The sequence below is a fragment of the Falco naumanni genome, chromosome 11, assembly GCF_017639655.2.
Source record: "Falco naumanni isolate bFalNau1 chromosome 11, bFalNau1.pat, whole genome shotgun sequence".
NCBI classification, from domain to species: domain Eukaryota; kingdom Metazoa; phylum Chordata; class Aves; order Falconiformes; family Falconidae; genus Falco; species Falco naumanni.
Window position 1 is genome coordinate 15,184,767 of NC_054064.1, and position 24,289 is coordinate 15,209,055.

At 46.2% G+C, this 24,289-nt stretch overlaps 1 protein-coding gene and 1 long non-coding RNA gene across 2 annotated transcripts in view; one reads left to right on the plus strand and one right to left on the minus strand.

The window, feature by feature from the left end:
* The window catches only part of DPYD (dihydropyrimidine dehydrogenase), a 367,931-nt gene extending 366,346 nt beyond the window's left edge, over positions 1-1,585 (plus strand). The window contains exon 23 of the mRNA XM_040610420.1: positions 114-1,585. Coding sequence (XP_040466354.1) covers positions 114-284 — 171 coding nt within the window. The 3' untranslated portion in view covers positions 285-1,585. The remainder of the gene's footprint in view (positions 1-113) is intronic.
* On the minus strand, positions 279-20,793 carry LOC121095504. Its single transcript, XR_005830135.1, has 4 exons — positions 20,555-20,793; positions 14,673-14,786; positions 12,173-12,358; positions 279-5,355 (listed from the first exon to the last, which is right to left on the minus strand). It is a non-coding gene; the product is annotated as an uncharacterized LOC121095504 (long non-coding RNA).
* Between the last annotated feature and the right edge of the window lie 3,496 nt (positions 20,794-24,289).

Sequence of the window (24,289 nt, forward strand, 5' to 3'; positions counted from 1 at the left end):
AATCACACCAAGATGTCTCCAAGTGCTGTAGCACAGGAAATGCAGGCACTAAAATGGGAGCAATTTTGACCTTTTCCGTGAGTGACATCAATAATGTTTATTCCTGTTCGCAGGCTATCCAGTTTGATCCCGAAACCCACCTGCCCACGGTTACTGACAGCTGTACAGGCTGCACCCTGTGTCTCAGCGTCTGCCCTGTTATCGACTGCATCCGCATGGTTTCCAGGACAACACCCTACGAACCAAAGCGCGGGCTGCCCTTAGCCATGAACCCCGTGTGCTGAGGTGATCCGTCCGACAGCTAATGTGAACTATACACTTGTTTGATACAATTGATTTGCTTTCTAATTAGTCCTTGAAAATCTACTCTTACAAAAAAAAAAAAGAAAAAAAAAGTAATATTGATATCTATTACAATGAACACTGTGTTTTCCAATTATTATTTCTACAACAATTAAGTAAGTTTTGGAATTACAGAAGGGCAGCAATTAGTCAGTCATGGCTGTCATATGTCCACTATTTGAAGTGTAACTTTCTCCTTAAAATTCATGCTGTAATTTCAAAATATCTCTATAGGCTCTTTAATCTCTATGTATTTTCTGGCTGTAAATATAATTAAGAAAGCATTTTTAATGAACTAAAAATCAATGTACAAGCTAACTGTTTGGAAGGAGGCATTTTGTAATTAAACATTACATTTAGTTTTAAAAGAGTTTCTTAGAAGATGTAATTAACTACACAGCTTTCAAACAAAGCAATGTGGCTTCTATTTTTCTATGAGAAGAAATGAAAGGGAGTTTAGAATAGGGTTTAGGAACTGGATTAATCACTTTCAACTACTACAGCATATGGTAGTGTATTTTTATAATCCTTTCTAATTCTTTCTCACACTAGTCACTTTACAGAATAAATTTGCTGTGCACTGACACATGCTGGACTCTTCAGATTTGTGTATTGCATGGGTAGCTTGATCGTTACTTTTTTTTTTCCCCAGTGAACACTCACAACAACTCTCTAAAAACAGTTAGACCAGCTTATTATGAAGCCCAGGTTGCATCTCAGGATTCTGAGATGTGACAACATTTTTTGCTCCAAGCTCATCCTCTAAATAACTTTTTAATTGTGCCAATTAATGTTCCAGAATGTACACGTTACAGGTCAGAGATCTGATTGCGTGCAAATGGAATACGCACCCTGCAGACTGCATTTGCCAAACACAGACACATAGAGCATACTGGCAAGATGATTTCCCCCAGTGCCAATTCTTCATACTTATTGGTTATGTATGGTTATACTAGTTTCACAACCAAAGAAAAAATACAGATTTGTTTGTCTTGCTAAACAATATATCAGCTTTAATCCATTTTTCATTCACAGCAGGAACTTTCTAATAAGAATGCATTGCTGTCTGCTTTACTCCACTTACAAATATAAAGCCTTTAGTTTCATAATAATGATAAATGATCTATCAGTTCAATTCCTTATACCCTATATCGTGATCAGCAAAAGCTTTGATTAAAAACCCTGACTTTTGTTTCTTGATTTATGAATTGTGCACTGAATTAAAAATAAATGTTGAAACCAACTTGTGATTGTCCGTGGTTGGTTTTTTTTTTTTTTCATTTACTAAACAGATTTTTCTTGTAGAGACTTGTCAGGTGGTGTTTCATGATCTCCAAGATTCACTCCAGGAATCACTAATGAGTTAATTCATGTGTACATTATTCCATTAATTGCCTACAGTGCAGAATGTAGTATGCTCTTTGCCCCTCTCTTCTGCCTTTGACTTGTCTTCCTTTTGCATCCCTTCCCCACATGCACACACACACATGTGTGTGCACACGTATGTACTCTGTCATGCTAACCTTTTGAAGTGTCATTTCATTTAGTAGCCTTGCTCCACCAACACTGTTTTGCTGACACTTTGGGCTTGCTTGATGAGATTCCCTGGCAGGCTCAAGCCCAGTATCTCCACTAGTAGTTTTCTCTTCGTACTTTGGTTTTTTCCTCTTCATCGCTGATGATTTTTCACACTCACAATAGAACAGGAACAGGTAGTTGTACTGCTTAGAAAATATTTGCCTGAAACGACTTTAAAGCTTTTGGTCTTCTGGTAGTTTCTTACCTTATGTGAGCTAGAAAGGACTCACAGGAAGAACAAGCTGTTTTGTGAACATTAGGGGCAAAGTCTGGCAAGTCTCTGCGTGTACCACTTGTACCTCTTCCGAGAAGCTGGCTGGCAGGCAGCATGCCCTTGAGCACGGCAAAAAGAACCATCAAAATCAGATCATCTGCAGGTAACATTTGACATTCTCAGCAGATGCAAGGAAGAGTAGCTATCTTCTCCTAGGCTGTTACCGTGTACTTCTTATCCTACCTACCATGAACCCTGAGGGTGAGAGGCAGTCACCTGCGACTGAACTGGTCAGCTTCTTCAGGTCTTTTGTTGCTGTGTTTTCTGGCCTGATTAACTTACTGTCCTGAAGGCATCGCATCTGGTAGCGTGGCTTCTTTTAAATACAGGACGATGCCAGGAGACCTATTTAAGTAGCTAAGCACATGTACATCATCAATGTAGCAGCAAAATTGGAGCTTTTCCTAGGATATGCAGTAGTCACAGGACGTCCAGCATTCCCAAGTAACTATAAAGGCATTCTTAGAGAATCAAGATTCTAATCAAGACTATAATTTTTTTACCAAAGGAGGAATAACGGGTTGTAATACACAGGTTTCTTTCTCACTACTCGCCCTCTCCCCCACTCCTGTTCTGTCAAGTCCATTAACAGTTTCAGGAAATGTGTTCCCAAATGAATGTGAATACTTTCTGACGCTGACAGTCAGCAATAAATCTGTGTGTTGCAGGAACTCGGAGAAACGGCCACATTAAGGTCTCCTGCAGGACTGTCTTTAAGTCATCAGGGTAAGGCGAGGTGTAAACAGGCTGGGGAGAGAGCCACAAAGGACACATTCCTGCGTTTTATAGGTTTTTCACATCTGTCTTGGGAAATCCATCCCATTCAGCGCATTTAAGAACCAAGGAAACAAATCAGAAAAATCTGGTCTATTCTGCGAACGCTGTAGCCAGTTCTTAAAAAAGGGATATGAATTTTCAAAGTGTAAAAGGTTCCAAATTAAGCTCATATATTTCAGTGATTTAGTCGCGCAGTTAAGGAATTATGTATTATTAAAGAAATGCTGGGCGAGATTCTGCAACCCTAGCCCTCACAGTTTTTAGATGTGTTGTCCTATTGATTACTATTATAAAACATTGCATACTATATTTGACAAATTAGATTATGATAGAAATGCCATAGCTCATCCTCCAGTACCACATTCTTATTCACATCATATTCCTGAACAAAAAAAAGCTCCCCCTGTTCAGTGTATGCTCTGCAGTCCAAGAAATACTTGAAAAAGCTGCCAAATCTGCTTGTGTGAATCCCAGTGCACCCATAGATGTTCATTGGAAAAAGAGATGTTGTGCCTTGCTAACAGACTATACAGGCAGTTTGGTTTTTGGCCTCTAGGATGAACAGACATATTATTTCCAAGGCACTGGATTGGCAACATTAATAGCTGCATTTGAAAAATCACACAGGGTTTTTAAAATACATAATTTCCTGATTTAAAATGTAATAGTAATTTGATCTCTTAGCAAAATTAAAACTAGCCTTTGTGCACAAATCTGATGGGTAGCCTGTACCTCCAGCATTGAAGCCAATGCCCATGTACACTGCTCCTTGCTCCGATGCTTTACCTGTCGCTAGAGGAAGCCTTCTTTGCAGACAACCGTTTGCTCAGTTCATAAAACTTGGCAGGAGCAAAATGCAAGTTACCTGTCTAGGATCGCTGCCCCTCTTTGTTGTGTCTTGGAGGATGCAGGGCTTTCCACTGCGTGGCTTCTGGGAGAGGTGACTTGGCAGCTGCAGAGTGGCTCGCTGTCATTTCTGCAGACTCCCACCTTCCAGCACGTATTACTGTCATCTTTGGCTCCTCCAGCTTTGTTGTCTTTAAGCCTTTTATCTCAAAGTGGCAAAAGTGATTGCTAGATTCAAGGCAACTTATCCAAACCCCAACTGAGTGCCATCAACCCCATGCCTCATAAAACCACATTGTTTAACACAATCCAGGACTGTAGCCTTAGAAATATAACGTTAAGCATAGATATTTCCTGTCGATTAGAAGATCTTGCCAACATATTCTGTATGCATGTTTCATTATTTATCTACCATAACATGGGGCTGGGCATGCTGTTAAAATTTTATATTTTTCAACATTTTCTAGTAGAAAATATTCTTTAGATAAAATATTTATTTTATTGGCAAAGGTTTCACTTCACCAGGCTGCTCCACTTCTTTGATGAACTGTGGAAGATAGGTTTTCATTGGCAACATCTGGCAATCTGGCAGACTCTATCGGCAGCTGGATTGTAACTAACCCAGTTGCTCTGGGTCCTTCATATAATAAGGCTGCTTATGGGTCATCTGGGTTGCCTTGTCTTTGCTGTTGCCTTTTCCTTTCCTTCCTGAGGAACTGTAAGCTCTCCAGTTATTTCCAGGAGATCAGTTTCTAATAACTCCTCTCAGGTTGGTCTTCTAGGTCTTTTGCAAATGTCCATGCTGGCCTCGCTCAGGAGCAGAGACCCTGCTTTTATCCCTCCTTCTTTCTTGGAGGTCTGAATCTGCCCATCATGACTTTTTGTGGTGTGGGAACAGACCATCTCATTGCTATCAAGCAGTGAAGCTGGAGGTCAGCTTGGCAAGTGGTCACATACTGCCTCTGCACAAATAAAGCCCTAAACAATCTCAAGTCCTAACAGTAAACACATGCATGCATACACATCCTCTCTCCTCTTCTAGAGTAAGCAGACTAAAGTTACCACAAGGAAATGCAATTGTTCATTTTTCTGTAAAAGAACTGCAAGATTTTAAGCTTTACCTTGGTACGCTTACTTGGATACTTTCAGACAGCGGGTCTGGGCAATGTCTGTGAATTGACCTGTACTGAACACTGGAACAGAAGAAAGTCCTTCCTGCTGTGGCTCAGCAGCTGAAAACTGTAGCTGTTCGGTTTGTCTGTGCTTTGCCAAATGTTAACATACCTCTGAACTCATCGGGGTTTCTTGTGGTGCTGTAGAAATATCAACCCGCTTGTGTACGCTCAGCATTGCAGTGCAGTGTGTACGGGGAAGACTTCCAGTGCTCGGCAGAGAGCTGCCTTTGCACCTTACGCGGCGCGGGCTTCCTCGGCGGGGACGGCTACGGCACTGCCTCCTCACCTCCAGATGTGGCGGGAGGTTCGACAGTGCCCGTCTGTCTGCATTGCGTGGGCCACTCATGTTTGGCAACCAGGACCCTTAAGACAAAGGCAGAAAAGTAGTTTCAAGCTGTTGCTCACCCATTTTTTTTAGGTACTATGTGATGTTCAGGAGAATCTTAATAATTTTCATACGAAGTGACTAACACAGTGGCAACCACCTGCCATCTCGTTTTTAAGATCAAACATTTTACTTCTTCAGCATTGCAATACAGTTGAAGTTGCTCCCCAGCACGACTGCCCTCAGTGGTGAGAGCTCTTTTGTTGCCTTGCAGCCAAGAAAGAGGCAGTCGGCACCAAATGCCCCAGAGACACACCACCAGCTAGAAGTAATCATCATCCTTAAGGCCATTTTTCTTACCTGTTTAGTCTAGAGACTACTTACCGTCACAGCTTTTACTTCTACGATTTGGAGACAAGTTTAGGCCTCGTCACTGAAATCATACTCAGTTGTTGAGAAGTATCGTTTCTCAGGCACTGAACATCCGTTACCACACAAATCAGATGGCCTGCAGGTAACAGTCACCCACGTCACTCGAGCAGGTGCAGGACACTGAGTTTTCCGAGTTCAGTGAGGGAAGTCGGTGCCTTCTGTTTCTCCTATGGGTGTGCTATATTCTCTCCAGTTATTTTAGGCACAGTGAGCAATGTTGCAGTTGACAAATCTCAAGGAACAGCAGGGAGCAAGAGTGAATGGACCCTGCGCTGCGGCAGGGCTCCAGCCTGACGAAAGCACAGGGGCTGGGCAGCGCCTCCGCAGCAGCACCTTTCCCTGGGGGCACTGGTTGTGCGGGGGCTGCCCCAGGCCACTCTGACGGGCACAACGGCCACTCCTCTTTCCTTTGCTTTGGCATAGACTTTAATAATAATAATCTGGCCTCTGTGCTGCTGACAAGACCATAGGTCACCCTTTCTGCGACTTCAATGTTAAAACAAAAGCAAGCACTGCAGGATTCCTATCAAAGTCTTTAAGAATTATGATTTGTAAACCGAATCATGTGAAATGCAAGTGAAAAGACTATAAAATAGTCTATTTTCCATAAGGTAAAACAGCCAGCAGGATTGTAAACACAACTATGTCTTGACATCTGGGCTAGCACTGCAGTGATTTCCCGTGCAGTCACCTGCTTCGCAGCTGTAGGAACTTCCCATTGTAACACATTTGCTGGTTCACCATCACATGCAGAGCAGTCTTTTTAAAAAGCCCCACACTGCACTCCATGGATCTGTTCTTGTTATTGTGCATAGGTAAACCCCTTTCATAAGTTTTATGAGGTGCAAACATATATGGTATTTTATGCTACTAGCCTATTTATTGGATTAGCTTGAGGATTTGGTGCAAAAGCTTAAGATGATATTGAAAACACACATCACTTCTATTGTAGCTAAGGAAATCAGCTTTAGAATTAGAGAGACCTTGTATCTGGCATTATGTATAGCCCTTTAGCTTTTTAGCATGGCTGTTCCTTGTTGCTATAGCAACTGAATTAACCATTTCATTAATATAATGGAATAAAACACATTTATTCATTTTTGCACTCACGGGTAATCCACATTCAGCTTTCAGCATACTCGTCAAGCTGTGTCCCTTTCACCTCAGCCCCAGATATTTCCTCAGCATTGCCAAAGGGGTTTTATTTGTATTTTTCCTTGTTGGAAAGAGGGCGAGCTGTTATTTTTGAAGAACATTATAATTTTTTTTAATTAACTTCATTTCTTTGGCTAGCTTTTGCTTAGCATCCCTTAAGTGGAAAAGCAGACTTCACAGGCAGCATTAGGTGCAGAGAAGTGGTGTTCTTCGCATCAGAAAAGAATACATCACTTAAAATAATGAAACCTTATGCCTGTGATCAGCTTGTAGGCTAAACTTGGCATGATGTGTTCTACTGTAAATACTAACAGTACTCAGCTATGTATGCTGCCTAAACAGTCATGCTGCTGAACTGTGCTGTTAAAAGCAGATGGAGTGTTACACTTTTTGTTTACCTTGGTTTTAATGTTTCCCAAGCCATGCCCACATGTCATAATCGTTATTGAAATAATAGCTTAATTAAAATAATACATCTACCTATCAGCAGAAGGAAGCAGGACTACTCCCGGTGTGTGGCACGGGCAGGGGCAGGGGCAGCCCTGTTTGCACTGCTTTTCTCATGGGCTGCCATTGCTGGTGCTGCCCTTGCACTTGCTTGCTCCCTGTGACAGTGTGGCACCAGCCCTGCAGAGGACTGGGATGAGCAGGGCTTGGCTGAGATGTGCACAACACCCAGCGCTCCCCTTGGCAGTCTTGGGCTTTGGCCAGCAGTAGCCCGAACAGGCCCCATGGTCAGTGGGAAAAGCTCTTCGTAACATACTGGTGGCAGGTAGCTGCAGAGGCTACGGTGTCAGGTAGGGTACAGCCAGGAACCGGAGACCCTCTCAGCTCTGACTTGCTGCCTGCCAGTGACAGAGGGGCCACGGTGCCCAGGTAGGTGCCAGTGAACCCCCAAGACTGGGTTTGCTGGTTTTAGTCTTTCTTTGCGCCAGCAGTGTGACAGTGAGTACTACACAGGCTCTTAGCTAGTATTTACCTGACTGCCCTTCCAAAGCGGTGACCAGTGCAAAGTCACAGGCCAAACCTGAGCCCGTGAAATTCATCACTATTAGCAATTCTCTATCTGAAGTCATTACAAATGAAGTAGCATACCTGACATGGGGGGGATGGGTGTTTCTTTTTTCTAATGTAACTCTAAAGTTAGTGACGTGAAACTGAAGTTTTACTCAGAGCAGATGTGTAAACGATTTTGAGAAATTAGTTAATTAACTTTGAAGGTATAAACACTTTCATTAAAAAGACAAGGCACAGAAGTAACAGCACAATAGGATATTACCTGCTATAAGACTGTTCATTCACTGCTGTTTGAGCGAATGTATAAATCATATAATCTACAAGGGCTAGTACAGTCTATATCATTCACGCGTGCTGCCTTCCCTACTTGAATTAAATTTTAAGTGCTTCCTCCTAGGCAATTCATTGTGTAAGAAATGCCCAAAGACCCAGAAGGAGAAAGTTATGTAGCTGGCAAGGTGAAAGACGGCAACTGGCCCTGGACACAAAAGCCTAAGCACAAAGGCTCTGTGCGCATTGCAGATAGTGCTGGTGCCATATTCTCCTCCCGCCTTTGTTTCTCTTTGCATACGGAAAGCATCCTCCCAGCTGCCTGGTAACACAGAACTAAGTTAATTTTATCATTACATATCATGGTGTTGTAGGTGAAGTGTTTGGACTAGTAAATGTAACGGTTAACGTTAAGTTTTTTGGATTGGGGGTTTAGTTTCGGGCAACTTGTCGTGCCGTGTAAGTTTAGCCAGAAGACTATGCCCTGTAATGATTAACAGAGCTTGTGGCTTCCGACAGCATTGCATGCGAACACCCTGTCTCCCACACAGAGGTTGATATTGGTACAATAATTAATATGTGTTACTTTTTTTTTTCTTAACAACTTTTTTTTATATATCCTTTAGTAGAACTTGGCACACGTTAAAAATGGCAGCTGGGTACTTCAGACATCCAGCAAATAAGACAGGAGTGACTGGGGGGTGGGCATAGCTGCGACTCATTGGGACTCCTCTTGTCTGACCATGGGGAAAAGTAACTGTTTGAAATAACCGTGTTTCCAGCGAAGCCGGGGCCGGCCTTGCCTTCCTTCCCCGTCCCCAGGGTGCCGAGCCCGCTGGCCCCTGCCTGGCCAGGCCTTGGCGCTGGGGCTGAGGAAATAGCACCCGGGCTCCGGGGCCCTGGCATGGCCTCGGCCACGGCCGCCTGCGCGTACCACCGCGAGGAAGCCGCCCCTGTGCTCCGCTAACCTCCCCGGCGCTCCGTACAACGACGGTTAAAAACTCGCATCCCTCGCTCCTGAGGGCTATGCCCAGGTTGATCGACAGCTGAGCAGCCAGCCGTGCCTACACCCGCCGGGCGCTGCCCAGCACCTGGCACTGAGCTGGCACCATCCAGCTGACGGTGGCGGCTCCTCAGCCGAGCGCCCCGGCGGGTTTGTGAGGGCGGCTGGAGACGGCCCGTCCGCGGGAACGAGCCCGGCGCCCGGGGCACAGGCCGGCCCCGCACGGCGGGCTTCGGGCACGGGCCCCACCGAGCAGACTCGGGCACAAGCCCGCGCCGAGCCCAGCCGCGGGGCCGCCGGCAGCAGCAGGGCCCCGGGCTTCGGGCTTTCGGCCGCCGGGAGAGCGGCGGCAGCGGCGGCGGGAGGCGGGCGGGGCCGGGGCGGGCCGTGCTCCGGCGCGGCGCCAGCGCCCCGTTCCCGCGGCAGGGGGCAGCCTTCCCCCGGGCCCGCCGCGCCGCCCCGGCCCGCTGCGGCAGCGGCAGCGCCCGGAGCCGCCGCAGGGCCGGCTGCTCCCACAGCCCGCGGCCGCGCCGGGAGCCAGGCGCCGGTGCGGCTGCGGACACCCCCGCTGGGTCAGGTCACGCACAGGCCAGGGCAGCCCGCAGCTGGGGGAGCCCCCGGGGATGCGCAGCCCACCTGCTGTCGAGTCACCAGGTTGACAGGGACAGACTTATTTTTTTTTCCCCTTGGATGCCTGCCTTCATCCCGGTTACCCGTAATACGGATTTGAGGTTTTACATCGCTTAGCGCCGGTCACGTCCCCGCGGTACCTGTGGCCGGGCGGGGTTCGGCGCCTCCCGCCCGCAGGGCCGCACGGTGCCGGGTGCTGCGGGCTCGGGCGCTGCGGCTGCGGGTGGCCCCGGCCCCAGCCCGGCCCGGCGGGGGGCTCCTGCCGGGGGTCCCGGCCCAGCCCGGCCCGGCGGGGGGCTCCTGCCGGGGCTCCGTGCCACCCTAACCGCAGAGCGTGAAAGGAGAAGGGAGAGCACCGCCGTTAGCCCAGCGCTGCTGAATTAGCCAGGTGCGGCTAAAAATAGATTGGGAATGTCTATTATTACAGCCGAAAGAGTGTGACTTCGTATTACTTAAGCTGAAATGGTACTTCGCTGCATGAAATCTTAGGCATACAAGCCGCGCCTCACATGTACTTATCCGCAATACATTGTGTGTGTGTCTATATATATATATGTATACTTTATATATTGCACATTTCATATATAAGTCTAGACAGATGCTAATTATTGCTCGTGGTTAAGTTTCTGTTTCTAAGCAAGACATGAGTCACTGATAAAAAGCTGTCTGTCTCCAAAGCCATCTCCAAACACTTCCGTCTACAGCAGACATAGCCTAAAGCCGAGCTGGGGATGGGAAACAGTGTTTGAGGTACCAATGGGTGCACCCCCAAAAGCCCCAGCAAGAGCTGTCTGTACTCCAGGGTTTGCTGCAGCTGCGTTACAGGGGTACCAGGAGTGGTGAACGGGGGGTTCCAGGAGTCCCTGCCCAATGCACAACATTATTTCTCTGCCCTGCAACCACAAAAACTGTAGATCTCCTGCTCTTCCAAGGCCTGGTCTACTCACAAGCACACAGAAAATCTCTGCGTTCAGGTAGCTGCCTTGGGGTAAAACTCATCTGCGCCATGTCCTTACACACTGACACGCACTTTCACTGCCATCGGCACCAACCTGGCTGCGTATCTGGACAAGATCAAGGGAGAGTAAGGTGACATTAAACCAAAATCACACAAGGGCCTTAACTGCACCAGAGGGGAGGTGCTATGGTTATTTTCCTACTGCAAGGACACAGCCTCAAAACCTGACCCCCAGGACAACAGGAATCCCTTGGGATTTCTCTGTCACAGGAGACCCAGGCAGATGTGTTACCTCATCGCTCAGCCAGTAAGCTACAGCCTGTGTTACCTGAGTGCTCCTGTCCCGCAGGGTTTCATTACTTTTCAGGAGTTCCATTGTTTTAATTTCAGTGAAAAATATATTGGCTGATAAGTGAGTTCCTCGCTGTTGATTCAGAAGCACATTTCTGTAGCACTGCCATATTTTGAGGGGTGAATACAGGCACTTCTCTGCCCTTCATTGCTCTGAAGAGAGTAGCTCCCTGTCTCCTCACCCAGGCAGGACACGGCTCAATGTCACACCTGGAAGCTGGATGGGAAAACAACCAGAATATTGTCTCTGTTTGAAAATGGTTCCTCATCTCTCTGCCTGTCTGCTCCAAGCTGTGAGCAGAGCATGCCAAAGCCCAAACGGGCCCCACGGTCCAGCGTGGTGTGTATGCAAATCCTTCTTCTGGCTGGTGTGCAATAATTACCAGTGATTATTGCACAGTTCAGCTCATGAGTCAGCCTGGCATGCTCACTGCCTCTGAAACATCACTTCACCCTGCACACCTTTCCTGACCTTGCACATCCTATTTCTTTACAGACGCCAGTGCCTTTTGTCAGCTTTACGCATTCATCACACCACTTGCTCATTACTGCACACCCCAAATCAAAATGAAGGTCACCTCACGCATTTTCAAAGCCCTCGGCTGTCTCAGGGCAGCATATCTCAATGACTCCCTCCGTCCTGCTAACCCTCGGCAGGCAGCCATCACCCCCCGAGCCCGTCTCACGGCATGCACTGAGCTGCTCACCCAGCCACTCCACGGTGACGACAGAGAATAAAATTCTCACCACTTAAGGTCCTTAGCGTAGATCCCAGCTTTCTCTGACCTGGCTTTTCCGCAAGGATGCCCATGGCATCAGCCAGCTGATCCTTTAAAACCAGCAGAAAACAGGGAGACAACCCCAACAGCCCATCCATGGGCTGTTTTTCTCCCTCCTCTCCTCGGCCGTTCCGCTCCCACTGGTCCTCCCTCTTGAAGAGCAGCCTGGAGGAATTTAATGTTGCTGGTATGGTGTGAGCAACCTGGCAGTTATTACACTGTACCTTTTGTTTGCATAATTAGTTGTATGTAGTGCTTACCAACAGGCCAAGTTGAGTGGCACGGACTCTGTCTAGATCAAGGCTGGCTGACACTGAAGATTAGCAGGGGAGCGTGATCATTGCTGCAGTGCACTAGGACGTGGCCCAAGGTGGCAGGTGGCTGCAGAGGGGGGATCTAGATGGTGACACCACCCCGAGCAGCCTGTGTCGCGTCCTCCATGGTTTCTGCAAGGAGTAAGGATGAATATCACACAGTGAGCCCAGCCTTTGGTTTCTGTCACAGAATACAGCCTGCTCTTAAGCACAGGTCCCTCCTTTGCACTTGAATTGTTCAACACACATGCAAAGGGGACTGCCTTGCTACTGGGAGGGCTTTAACTCATTTGTGACTCATTTCAGAGCCGTGCATACTGCACTGCCATTCCGGGTAGCTTATTAACGCTCTGCAGACAGAGCCCATGCCAACAGTGTGTCCGGGCAAGAGCCCAGTGTCTGCAACCTGCCCTAGCCCAGCTGCTCAGCTGCCAGGGCTGTGCACACCTCTGCCTGCTCTGGCTGCTTGGTAGCACAGCTGAGGCCTTCAGTATTTTTTGTGCTCACTGCCTTCTAGACTGGGCTGGAGTAATCCAGAGTTTGCTGCACATGTGACAGGAGAATAAAAAAACAGTGAAGAAGGTTTCCTTCTTCATTTCACTTACTTGAAAAATATCTTTTATTCTGCATATGCTATTACTGCATCAATGTTAACAAGCCAGCAACAAGAGTGGTGAAGCTACTCTGTCACTTCTGCTTTAGCCCTTTGGGTTCAGATGACTGTGTTGTCAAATGACTTCGTTATAGTATTTGCCAACACAGAATCATAGAATCATTAAGGTTGGAAAACACCTTTGAGATCATCAAGTCCAACTATTAACCCAGACTGCCAAGCCCATCACCAAACCATGTCCCTACGCACCACATCTGCCCATTTTTTAACACTTCCAGGGACGGTGATCCCACCACCTCCCTGGGCAGCCTGTTCCAATGCTTGACCACCCTTTCAGTGAAGGACTTTTTCCTAATATCCAGTATAAACCTCCCCTGGGGCAACTTGAGGCCGTTTCCTCTGCTTACAGAAAGGCTCAAGCACAAGTGCATCGTGGCCTGTCAAGGCCATTGACAGTGCTAACGCCGAGGACTGCAGCAGCCAGGTGGAGAAGGCACTGGCTGCGATGGCACAGGGAGAGGATACTCCCGGAGGAAGGGACCAGGACACACACTGACCGTTTGACCACTTCTCCTGGCAGCCAGCTAAAAAAGATGCAGACATTATTTCCCAAACATGGCTGCTATGAATTTGGGAAGTTCTAGTGTTTACAGATGGCTTAATTTGGCAGACACAATCATAGGAGTTACTAATCCAATGGGAGTTAAAGGTTGCCAGAAGAAAAGCATGACAATTAGAGCAACACCCCATTCCATGAGTGCTTGTAACTTACTACCATTACAAATGGCATAAGGTGATTCATAAGTATCAGGTGTTTGGTTAATTATACTGCAGTTCAAGCAAGCACTGGCACCAAGGAATAAATGAACAGTGAAAATCACACCTTCCTCTGTCCCTCCCTACCCAGCTCCTTGGCTACACAGCTGGCATGACAGCAGGCTTAATTTCTTTAAATCCATGGGAAGAAAGCAACACATGAAATCTAAGCAGTGGCCAAACAGCACACAGCTGAAGAACCTGCCATGTGAAGACATAATCTCAGTATGCATTTAAAGCTCTTCATTCTTCCACACATTCAAAAAGGGGTATAATCTGTGCCACCAAGGGTGCAGTCACAGGTACAAAGCATAGTTCCCACCAGCTGAGCTGCAAGAAAAACCAAGGAAAGATGCCCAAACTAACGTGCATTTCCTGGCATTTGGTAACGATGTGCATGTGTACAGTTGCAGACAGCTGATGTGCAGTACCTGCTGTCTTCTAATAACTCCTGGGCGTGTGAAAAGCCCAAGAGGCAGGAGTGCACACACACAAACCAGCCCATTCCTTGTTGTTTACCATTCTCCAGCTAGTACACCACCCGCCTGTGGGTTTTTTTTTTTTCCAGAGGTGCTGCATCACTGGATATATATTTTGGACCCATTTTGAAAGCCAGCCTCAGAAATCCTGTAGTGTCCCTGTTATAAGGATGTTGTGTTTTCCTTTGACAGCAGCCTGGTGGTTATCTCTTATTCCCTCGCTTAAAATCTCACCTACAAGGTCTGCTGCAGAACCTCCTGCTGCTGCAGGAGAGGCTGATTGCTAGGTCACTTAGGTGGTTGAAAGCTGGGCAAAATACTGCTGCTGGGACGGTGCTGACACGCTGGAAGGAGACATTTTCAGGGGACTGTACCTGCTGGGGCAAACCCCACTTTTGTTGAAGAAGCTTTCTCAAGTCCAAGATAGGGTTTGTTGGCATAAAGAAAAATATAGTGTGTATTTCTCTCATAAGCATCCTGAGAACATCCATTAAGGATGGAGACAAGTCAAATTCAAGTTGAGGGCAATGTATCTTACCGTAATGAAGAGCTGGTTCCTCTACAGAGGGAAGTGGTGTCTTCTAGTCTTTCCTGGTGCCCTTCTTCCTCTGTACCAAGAAGCATCATAGCTCACCTTGGGCTCAGCAGTCACCTGAGAAGTGGGAAATTGTATCATTGTCTCTGCACAAATTAATAGTTAATTAGTGATAACAGGAAGAGCTCCAATAATCTATTATGTGCATGAAATACAGCGTTTGGGTGCATCTCCCCAGAAAGTCAGTATCAGTGAACACATATTTTGAACAGACATTGAGTCAGGACTTCTCACTCCAACAAAGCACAGTGTAGCAGAAAAGGCTTCATTTCTCTCACTTTTGCTAGAAGATGTTTCCATCAGCCAGAGGGGAAAACAAATCTTAACCACAGACTTCAGCATAATAGCGGCAGTAACAAAACAAGCTCCATTATTAAACTAACTCTTGGTAAGAGCCAGATGATTTCTACTGACAATTTTGCATGCAACTGCTAGATGTAATTTGCAGAGTGAGCGCCAAATTGCCATACTAATTATTTCTGGGCTGATGTTCCCTCTGTGACATAGTGGCATTTGGAGAATGGGGACTAACCAACAAGTGAAGTGCTGAAGTGGGAGATCACTAATAGGGTTTCTGAGGAAGAGAAATACAGCAAATACCAATCTTCCTCTTCATACGCTCACTCTCAATTTGCACTGAGAGAATTTAATACACAGAACTGTTCTATTTAGTTCGTCTGTATTTTTGGCACCCTCCAAGCAAACGATGCCCGCTGGCCCCTGGGCAGAGTGCAGGTACAGCTGAGCAGGGCCACGCACCCAGGCGATGCTGGGAGCCGAGGGGGTGACCCTGGTGAGGCCTCGCCAGCCCTGAGAACCTCCAAGATGAATTTGTGTCCCTTGCTATGCCTCTGACATGTGACGCATGCACACACACTGCGGGACACAGGACACAGCTCACTCAATTCTCCGATCTGTAATATGCTGGGGGGTGGGGGAGGGCTGGCAAGAAACTCACTTAATCCGAGTTTGTGAGCAGTTCTGTATCTGCTTTTATGCCTGCTCTCTTGCTAGCAGTTTGCTCTGAGTCAGTTTTTCAAATTGGACACTTCTGCACACTGCACAATATGAGATGGAAAAGAAAAGCCTTTCTGGCGAATTATGAGGTTTTTGCTTTCTATTCTTTTTGTCTGTCTTATTTTCCTTTTTTGTTGTTGATGCAGTACTTTATCAAGTTTAAGCAGCATAGTTTCAGTTTAGCACTACAGACGTGTTTAGTGAAAAGCAACAGGAAAAGAAAGGAGTAGGTTTGCTTCAAAGACTTTTAGGTCATATTTTCTTCTGTTAAACAGAGAATTTAATGTGTCAAAGAATTTAAATGTGTTAAAAAGACTAAATACTGAAAGTAGAATAACCATTTAATATTTGATCGGGGAAAAAAAAAAGAAGTTACCAAATTGATTTAGATTTTGAATATTGAAAAGCTGATGGGTGACAGTGAGGTTTGGCCAAGGAAACAAAGGGTCCAAAACCAGCAAGTGGCAGTGGCTTGGCTGGAATATAAATGGTGCTTGCTAAAATGTTTGTAATTCTCCATTTGCCTTGTGCATTACTGTAGCAGGAACTTCAGACTAAGTGAGATGTATTCCCAGTGGGACTACTGGGACAGCCTGGATGGATAATGCTGAGCTGGCATGAAACCACCACTAGATCAGCGCTTCATTGCAACAGCACTACAAGGATAGATTTTAATTTAATTTACACCACTGTAAGACACAGAGATCTAATGGCTGGTTTAAGCATATGGGAGGTCAGAACCAGTGATTTAAATTACATTAGCAAATACAAGCTCATCTGAGGCTGGATCTGCATAGTGTGTGTCCAGCTCTCCCCAGCAGTACCGTGCCTCCTGCAGGAACACCCCAGGTCTCCTTCGCAGAGGCTTAGGCCCTCTCCCTTAAATCCCTGTTTGGGTTTATGCCTTTCAGTGCTTTTTGCTATGGGTGGCCCCTCTAGAGAAGCTGTGTGCAACACACTGAGAAAACAATGTGGAAACACAGGACAGTTTTGCTGAAGCCAAGGACTTCAATCTGCTTCCAGGTTACTCTTCTTTTTTTATTTTGCCCTCTACATGCCTATGTAAACCCATAACTAACTTAGTCTGTCCCAGATAAAAAGTCTGCTTGTTCAAGGACAGCATGGACACATGCTGTCGGGCGTCTTGTTGCAGTTCCGTTCATTGAAGTCTGCACCAATTCCCTCCCTTGCCCCCCATAACACACATTGTATGTTCCTCCAGGCACTGCAACCTTGGTGGGTTCCAGGCCACAGCAGCTCGCTGCTCTGCACCTGACCCTCCTTGTGTCACAGGAGGGGCTCTGGGCTCTGCATGTCCTGCCCAGCTTCTGCCTTGCACAGCGGGCTGCCAGCACCAGCAAAGCCCAAAGCTCCCACCTCTGTCCATACATGTGCACAGAGAGCAGCTGGTGACAGACCTGACGCTGTTGGGTCTGTCACAGGGTGCCTCACAAATATTTCCCGGCGTAACTTATAACTGTACTCAGTTTGAACCAGAGATGATTCTTTGAAGCTTATTAAGTCCATTTGCATCATATGCCTACAGTGAGATGCATTACTCACAGCCGCCTGTCACCAGGAGCGGCTGTCCTCCCATCTAAAAAGGAGAAGCCACCACCCCCCAGCAGGGCCCTGGCACGCTGGGACAGCCAGCACCACTTCAGACCCTCTGTGGTGCTACAACTGCTTCAGGGTTGCCTCGGACCAAGATGAACTCATCAGTGGTTTAGCCTGTCCAAGGCTAATCTCATTATAGATAATCTTGTTTACCACATGTACTGGCCGTAAAACAAAGTTAGCTGTTAACTCTTGCTCTCCCCACAAGCCAGCCTGCTAGAGATGCAGCCGTAGAGGCTGTGTGGGGTAGCTGAATGGCTGTGTGGGGTAGCTGAATCCCTGATCCCCACCCTACAACCAGCACCGCATCCTCCAAGGGCAAGGCTGACAGCAGCTTTCCCTGTGAAAGCACAGCAGCGGTGTAGCACCAGGCTACACAGCACATCATCTCCATTCCTAACTTTCACATCCTGACATCACATCTCAGCGACAGGCCATCAACACCTTCACTGCCCGTGGGGATGCCTTTTGTGATTAAGTTTAACCCTGCTCGGTTCAGCACAGTCTCATATGAAGGAAGGATGCAAAACTTTTCCCCACTGACATCTTAAAGTTACACCTCCTAAAACACACCTCCTCTTTGCCTTCTCCACCCTGTTTTTGTAGACTGATGCAGCAGGGATGTGAGAGGGGACCACCTCACGTTGTTGGCGTCAGTCCTTTCGTGAGATTTACAACTCCCTGCTGGGGTTTCCGTGGACCACACATGCCCATGCAGGGTGCACCGACGTCGAGTTATACAGGCTGCAAATCCTGCCAGAGGCAGGTGCCCGACACAGCTCCAACAGGGCAGACGTGGGTGCAATCAGTGCTGCGACTGCGCAGCCTCCCCTCAGAAGCAGCAGGACTGCTACTCTGCCTTGTCTTTTCTCTCCTCTCCTGTGCGTACAAATACTCCTGCTCATTTTGGGTTAATCTCAGCTCAACCACTCTGTCATACTGCCAGCCTGTTGCAATACAGGATTGCAGGACATGTTTACTGATTGTAGTTTGTGTTTGTATCAATTGGGGAAACAAAAAAAAAGTTTCTCCTAAAATCTAGGAAATCTGAGAAAAAAATACCAAAATTACTGTAATCACAATTTCAGATTTTTCTTTTTGAATCTTATCTATTCAGTTATTTTACTTTCTATCCTAACAGCTCAGCTGTGAGATGCTCAGTTCACTGCATCACCTACTGGAATCATTATGTAATGGAAATGCTGAAATTTTCCTATTCTTTTATGTCACTTGTTAAATCAGTGAGGATGGCTGCCTCTTAGAACCAACTTATTGAAAATCATTGTTTTGCTACATCAGCGTCTCCATTTATTTTCAGCAGGTTGAGCTCATGATTATTTCTAAATTAAAAGCTGAAAATGAATGTTTAAATTATTTAAGATGACAGTAGTCAATATTAATTTGAAAAAATACTTTAAAATAAACATGCAGAAATGAAATTTTCATTTCCTTTTCTGAAACAAAATTAGCCCAAATAAAACAATTTAAATTAGGTTTTTCATGTCTTTATCCAACGTAAATGCATTAAAAGCCTGTCATTTCTGTGAAACAATTTAGTTTCACCAAAACAACTTTTTTCCTTGCCAAAACCTTTTCCGTGCCCATTCCCTGACTGGCACCAGCCCCAGTCTCCCTGGCAGAGGTGACAGAACAGGTGAGCTAACCAGTGTTTGGGCTGCAAAGGGACAGGAGGACATTTGATGTTTCGCTAAAATCCTCCAGGGACCTTCTAACACACTTGCCACCAGTTTCCTCTTAAAAAAAATCCTTGGACACAATTAAGGGGAAATATGATTAAACAAGAAAAAAGAAAAAAACATCAGTTCAGGGTATGTCACCGCCAGCACCGTGCAATTGACCTCAGCTCCAGCAGCCACCGAGGCGATGCTGCCGAATGCAGGGCCGCCTGGGCTGCCGCGGGGTCTGCAGCCTGCAAACCCCCTGCCTGAGGGGCCTGGAGGGAAACTGTGCTTTTTGGACATCTCCTCAAATAACAGTAGGTTTAGAGGGAGACTCTGCATCACCTGCCTTTTTTCCCTCCACGGAGGTGCTGTGCCCAGAGCTCTCCCTGCAGCAGGCAGCACCCACCGCAGGGACGGCTTCACCCCCTTCCCCAGCACCTTTCGGTGGGGCATGGCCTCGCTGCCAGAACAGCACCCTGCTCGGTTATCGTGGGTGGGGAGCGGAAATAATGGTCCGCTGATTGCTCTTTGAACTGTGGAAATAAATGTTCCCAGGCTACACAAACACCAGCACCCTCACTGCTGCATTGCCACGGACTTGTCTATGTCCTCTGCCAATACCAGCAAGTATTTCATAAATATTCCACAAGACAACCTACTGTCTTCTGCACTGTTTCCACAGACAGCACAGTAAATTAATTTCCATCCGTAATATTTGAAAATACCTTAATTATGAATTTAGCAAGTCTGCTTGCTAATGCAGTTTTCCCTAAATTATTTCATGGTTGAGTGAGAATTCAGTCATTAAAAAGTAGTAATGAACATGTAGAGTGAAAACAAAGCTGAGGCCTTTGGAAGTCTGCCTTGCAGAGCAACAGGAGGAGGGAAAGCTCTTCCTGACCTTAAGCCACAGATTTGGCATTTTGATCATCACTGATGGAAGAAGTGCTTCCAGCCTGTGTCTCCCTAGCCCTGCTCTGCTGCTGGTCCCCGAGCACTGCACCCATCTTACAAGCCCCCGCACTGGTGTTCGCTACTGAATTTAACATCATGCAGGATATTACTATGCGCTGCAGCATCAGGAATCAGAAGAACGTGCATAATCCAGAGCACTGAGAAGTGCAACCGAGCAATATGTGCAGCGGGGCTAATTCCCAGAGCTGGCCAATGGTCACTTGTGCAGTGCCACACGCTGGTGCCACCTCACTAGACCTCCCCTCAGCACAGCAGTCCACCTTCCCCTCCCCACCTCTGGCTGAGTGTTTGGTCCAAGGGTGGCAGCCCCACTCCTTCAGGTATGACCCATCAGCTTTTCTTTGTGTCTCTAGTTGTTTGATTAGCACGATCTTCACACGTATTAGCTAGGTCTCAATCCGTCCTTCTCAGGCTCTCCCCTCTGCCTGATCAAAGTTACGGACGAGCACCAAAAGGCACAACAGGAAACCTCACATATTAGACTGTGGCCTCTGGTTTTGGTGGGCGTGTTACAGGGAAGAAGGTGGTACTCACGCACACAGACCCGTGCCTCAGGCCTGCTCATCCTCGTGCTGGTTGCTGCAGTCTTGAACACCTCTCCGAACAGCTGTAAGCAAGACATGTCCAGTGTGCAAGCACAGCTGGAGATCAGATCCGCAGACCAAAGCGCACCCATCCATGGCCTGAAGTCACTCCTTTAATGCACCAGCAGGGGCATAACTAGATCCTCGAGTGTCTCCGGCTCTGGCAAACGCAAACACTGTGGTGCCTTCAGCCCCTGAGCGACACCTGACATTTAAAGCAGAAATGTGTTAGTTTATATACTGAGCTATTTCTAATTTTTTTTCCAAAATCCTGTCTATAACGCAGCCAAATGGCAAGGGCGATTGGTGGCAGCGATTACCAGGGAAATATTTGTAGCAATTAGTGATGGAAAGTTAGCTGTAAACCCATCCTACAGAACTTGTTGATTGAAATTTAAAGTGGCTTTCGCAAATACTGTTGTTTTCAAAGAGTGGAGACATCATTCTTTATGCTCTGTGTTTTATGCATTTGTATGCATCACACAGTAATATAACTTAGTTTATATATATTTTAAGATGTCATTCTAAAGGATGATCATACTCAAGGATGCATCTACCAGATATCGTGGGGATCAACTATAAGGTATTGAATAAATTGACAAAAAATGTTTTAGTTTGTACATACAGAATGAAAGGAGAGCAAGTCACAATTGTTTGCTGCTGTCCTGATCATCCATCCAATAGAGACAGGAGACAAAGTTCAAAAGTCCCTCCAAGCATCTGTAAATCCAGCTATAGTTTGCAGTTCTAGAGACTTTTTTGCAAGAGCAAACCATTTAACAAGCACTGTGAATATGCCAGAAAAGTTGCTTTCTCTATTACAAACGTATTGCATTGAATTTATCTCTATTTCTTTCCTTCAGCTCCAGCAAGGAACTTAGATCTCCATTGAGTTAAAATTAGTTATTGCTGTCAAATACCAGTTAGAAAACACCAGCATTTTTCTTTCCCCATCTTAGCTTTAACTATGATTTTACATGTGTCTTGGTTGCCATTGACAGATCTGAAAAATTCTGGATATTCAAAGGAATTTCACTGGGAACTACTATGGTTTTCTTTGCAGGTGTTGCCCCCCTCCTTCACTCCCTGTTTATTAGCTATTCCAGCAAAACAGTAAAGAAACAGGAGAAGAAGTGGCCCTGGCAAGATGCAGATGAGCTCAATGCTTAGCATTCACAACCTTGATGTCTTCCCCAGGTGGAACGGGAAACAAGGAGAGAACGATGGACTTGCTTGGTGAGTAGGACAGGGGAGACGACAGGGATTGCTACTGATAAAATTTTCCTTCTAGAAATTCAGAAACAATTCTGCACCCTGACCATTAGAGCCCTGCCACGTGGTATAAAACGATGGGTTTAGAGACTAACAAGTGAGTCTCACGAGGACAACTTTCAATTTTAAAAAGACAAAACACAGGAAGAAATTATCTCGTATACATCACTACCCTGGCATCCCTCATTCATAAACGCTTGGGCATAACTGCTCATCTGCCAAGGTGCACCATCAGCACTGCAGACCTGAAGAAAAATGTGAGAGAAACTACAGGAACAAACCTGGAACTGACGGCAGAGTCAGGGACTACAAACGGGTGAAATAAGAGACCGTGGCGAGATTCAAAATGCAGGCTGAGCCCATTCAGCTCTTGCAATCAAGTGTTTACTGTCTGCCGCAGCATCACTCTGCTCCCATCCTTGTTCCCTTCATTCTGAACAATGCAATGTTTCAATCTTCTTTAAATTCAAGGACACCAAGTCCCTGAGTGCCCCGCTCACTAGCACTGAATAGGAAAACAAACCTGCCCGGCCTTAACAGCATCTTAGCTTACGTCAGTGATGCAGAACATATTGCTTCAAATGCATACTCTTCTAGGGGTGCCATCCATCCACGCTGACAAGAAATGGAGCGTTCCCTCCCTTTATCATGTCTGAGAGAGAGGAATGTGTGAAGCAAAGCTAAATGTGTGAAATGCAAATACAAGTCACTACATTCTGGTAATACATTTCCTATATATTGTCTAGGAGTATTGCAGGGTTCCGGCTCGGGGATGCTAATCTCCCCAACAGATGGCACATCGCCCCTACCTACGTAGAGAAAGACATGTTTCTGGAAAAGCAAAGAGGCAGGAGCAACACGCAGCGTGCGAGGGGGGCAGAGTGCCACCCCTCCTATTCACAGCATGAAGCAGCAGGGCTGGGGAACACAGTGGAACTACGAGAGCTCTATCCCAGGTGTTGTCTCAAAGAAGGTACAAGCCGTAGGATTTTAATTTTTTTTTTAAAAGGAGAGTGTCTTGGGATTTTTTAATTGGCAAAGTCTTTTTTAAAAACAATGTTTGATTAAGTACGTAATAGTACACTAGTATTACATAAAGTGGAGATTTGCATCTACATTTTCTTTCCACACAAATACTTACGCATATATGTATAACACAAATTTCATATATAAGAAGAGTTTCCCACATCTGGGCAAGGCAGACACGGACAAGTATAGCTGGTATTCCAGCAGTTCTATTGGGATATCTTGTTTTGGGCCAACATGGCTATTTTTCAATAATAAATTAAGCTGTAACAGAGCACTATTCTTAGCTACATGCATTAGGCTTGGTGGCACTGCACCTATTTAAAACAAAAAAGTCACGACTGAACTGGAACAGTTATAAAAACTTGGAGCTTATAAAAGGCCCGATCTGAACCAGCTGTCCTTTCTAGACATTTCCAGTTGATGACATTACAATAATGCATTCTTTCTTTCCCAAAAGGATTTGAACACACTATTGAAGTGCTTTGTATGACTGCAGTACCATAGGCCTTTACAAATACATCACGAGCACCTGAGAAGACATTGCAGAAGAACAAGCGTGCCTGGAGTCCTTACTGGGGCGACCTCACGTGTACCCAGACAAATGCTTGGCGAGGAGATGCCATCCCCAAGCGGCAGGTAGCCACAAGGACATGGTCTATTCTTCTGCAAGTCACTAAGGTCTCCTTGGAAGATAGGTTTTCACACACAAACCAGCCATTTGGGGGTGGCAGGAGCAGTGCATTGAGCTCACGTCTTACCCCTGACACCGCTCGAGCTCCAGCCAGCGCCTGCCCCATTGCAGGAGCACCTGCATCGCCCCTTGCTCTGCTGCACTGCTTACTGCCGCAAGGTAACTGCAGCACCTGCTGTCCCTAAGCGATGGCACTGCAGATTGCCACAGAGCCTGCGGTGATTTGATATCTTTGAGGTATCGATACTGACAGATTTATTTGAAATTGGTTGGTATAGTTGAAAAGTTCACAAAGAGGAAAAGCGGTGAGTTAACAGATCCATAGCACGAGCGTAGAGATTGAGTTTCCTTAGGAAACCAAGCTTCAGTAGCAGTACCGCTATGATCCCTGAAGAAATTGTGTGAGGATGACTTAATTATTGTAAAGTATTTGGGGATCCAAGAATTTTGCTGGCGGCAACTTGAGAAATATCAATCATTTTTATCCAGTGGAAATTATTAGATTTAGTTTGTGAATGGGGAAAAAAAAAATATGACACTGTCAGTGCTTTGAGACTTTTTTCTATGGTATGTTTGAAGTCTTTGGTGCACGGAGGGCCAAAAAATCCTGGTGCAATCCCTGTGATCTATAAAACTACCGATAAGAAATAGCAAATGTAATAGCCAGTCCCAGTAGAAGCGCAGGGGGCCTTC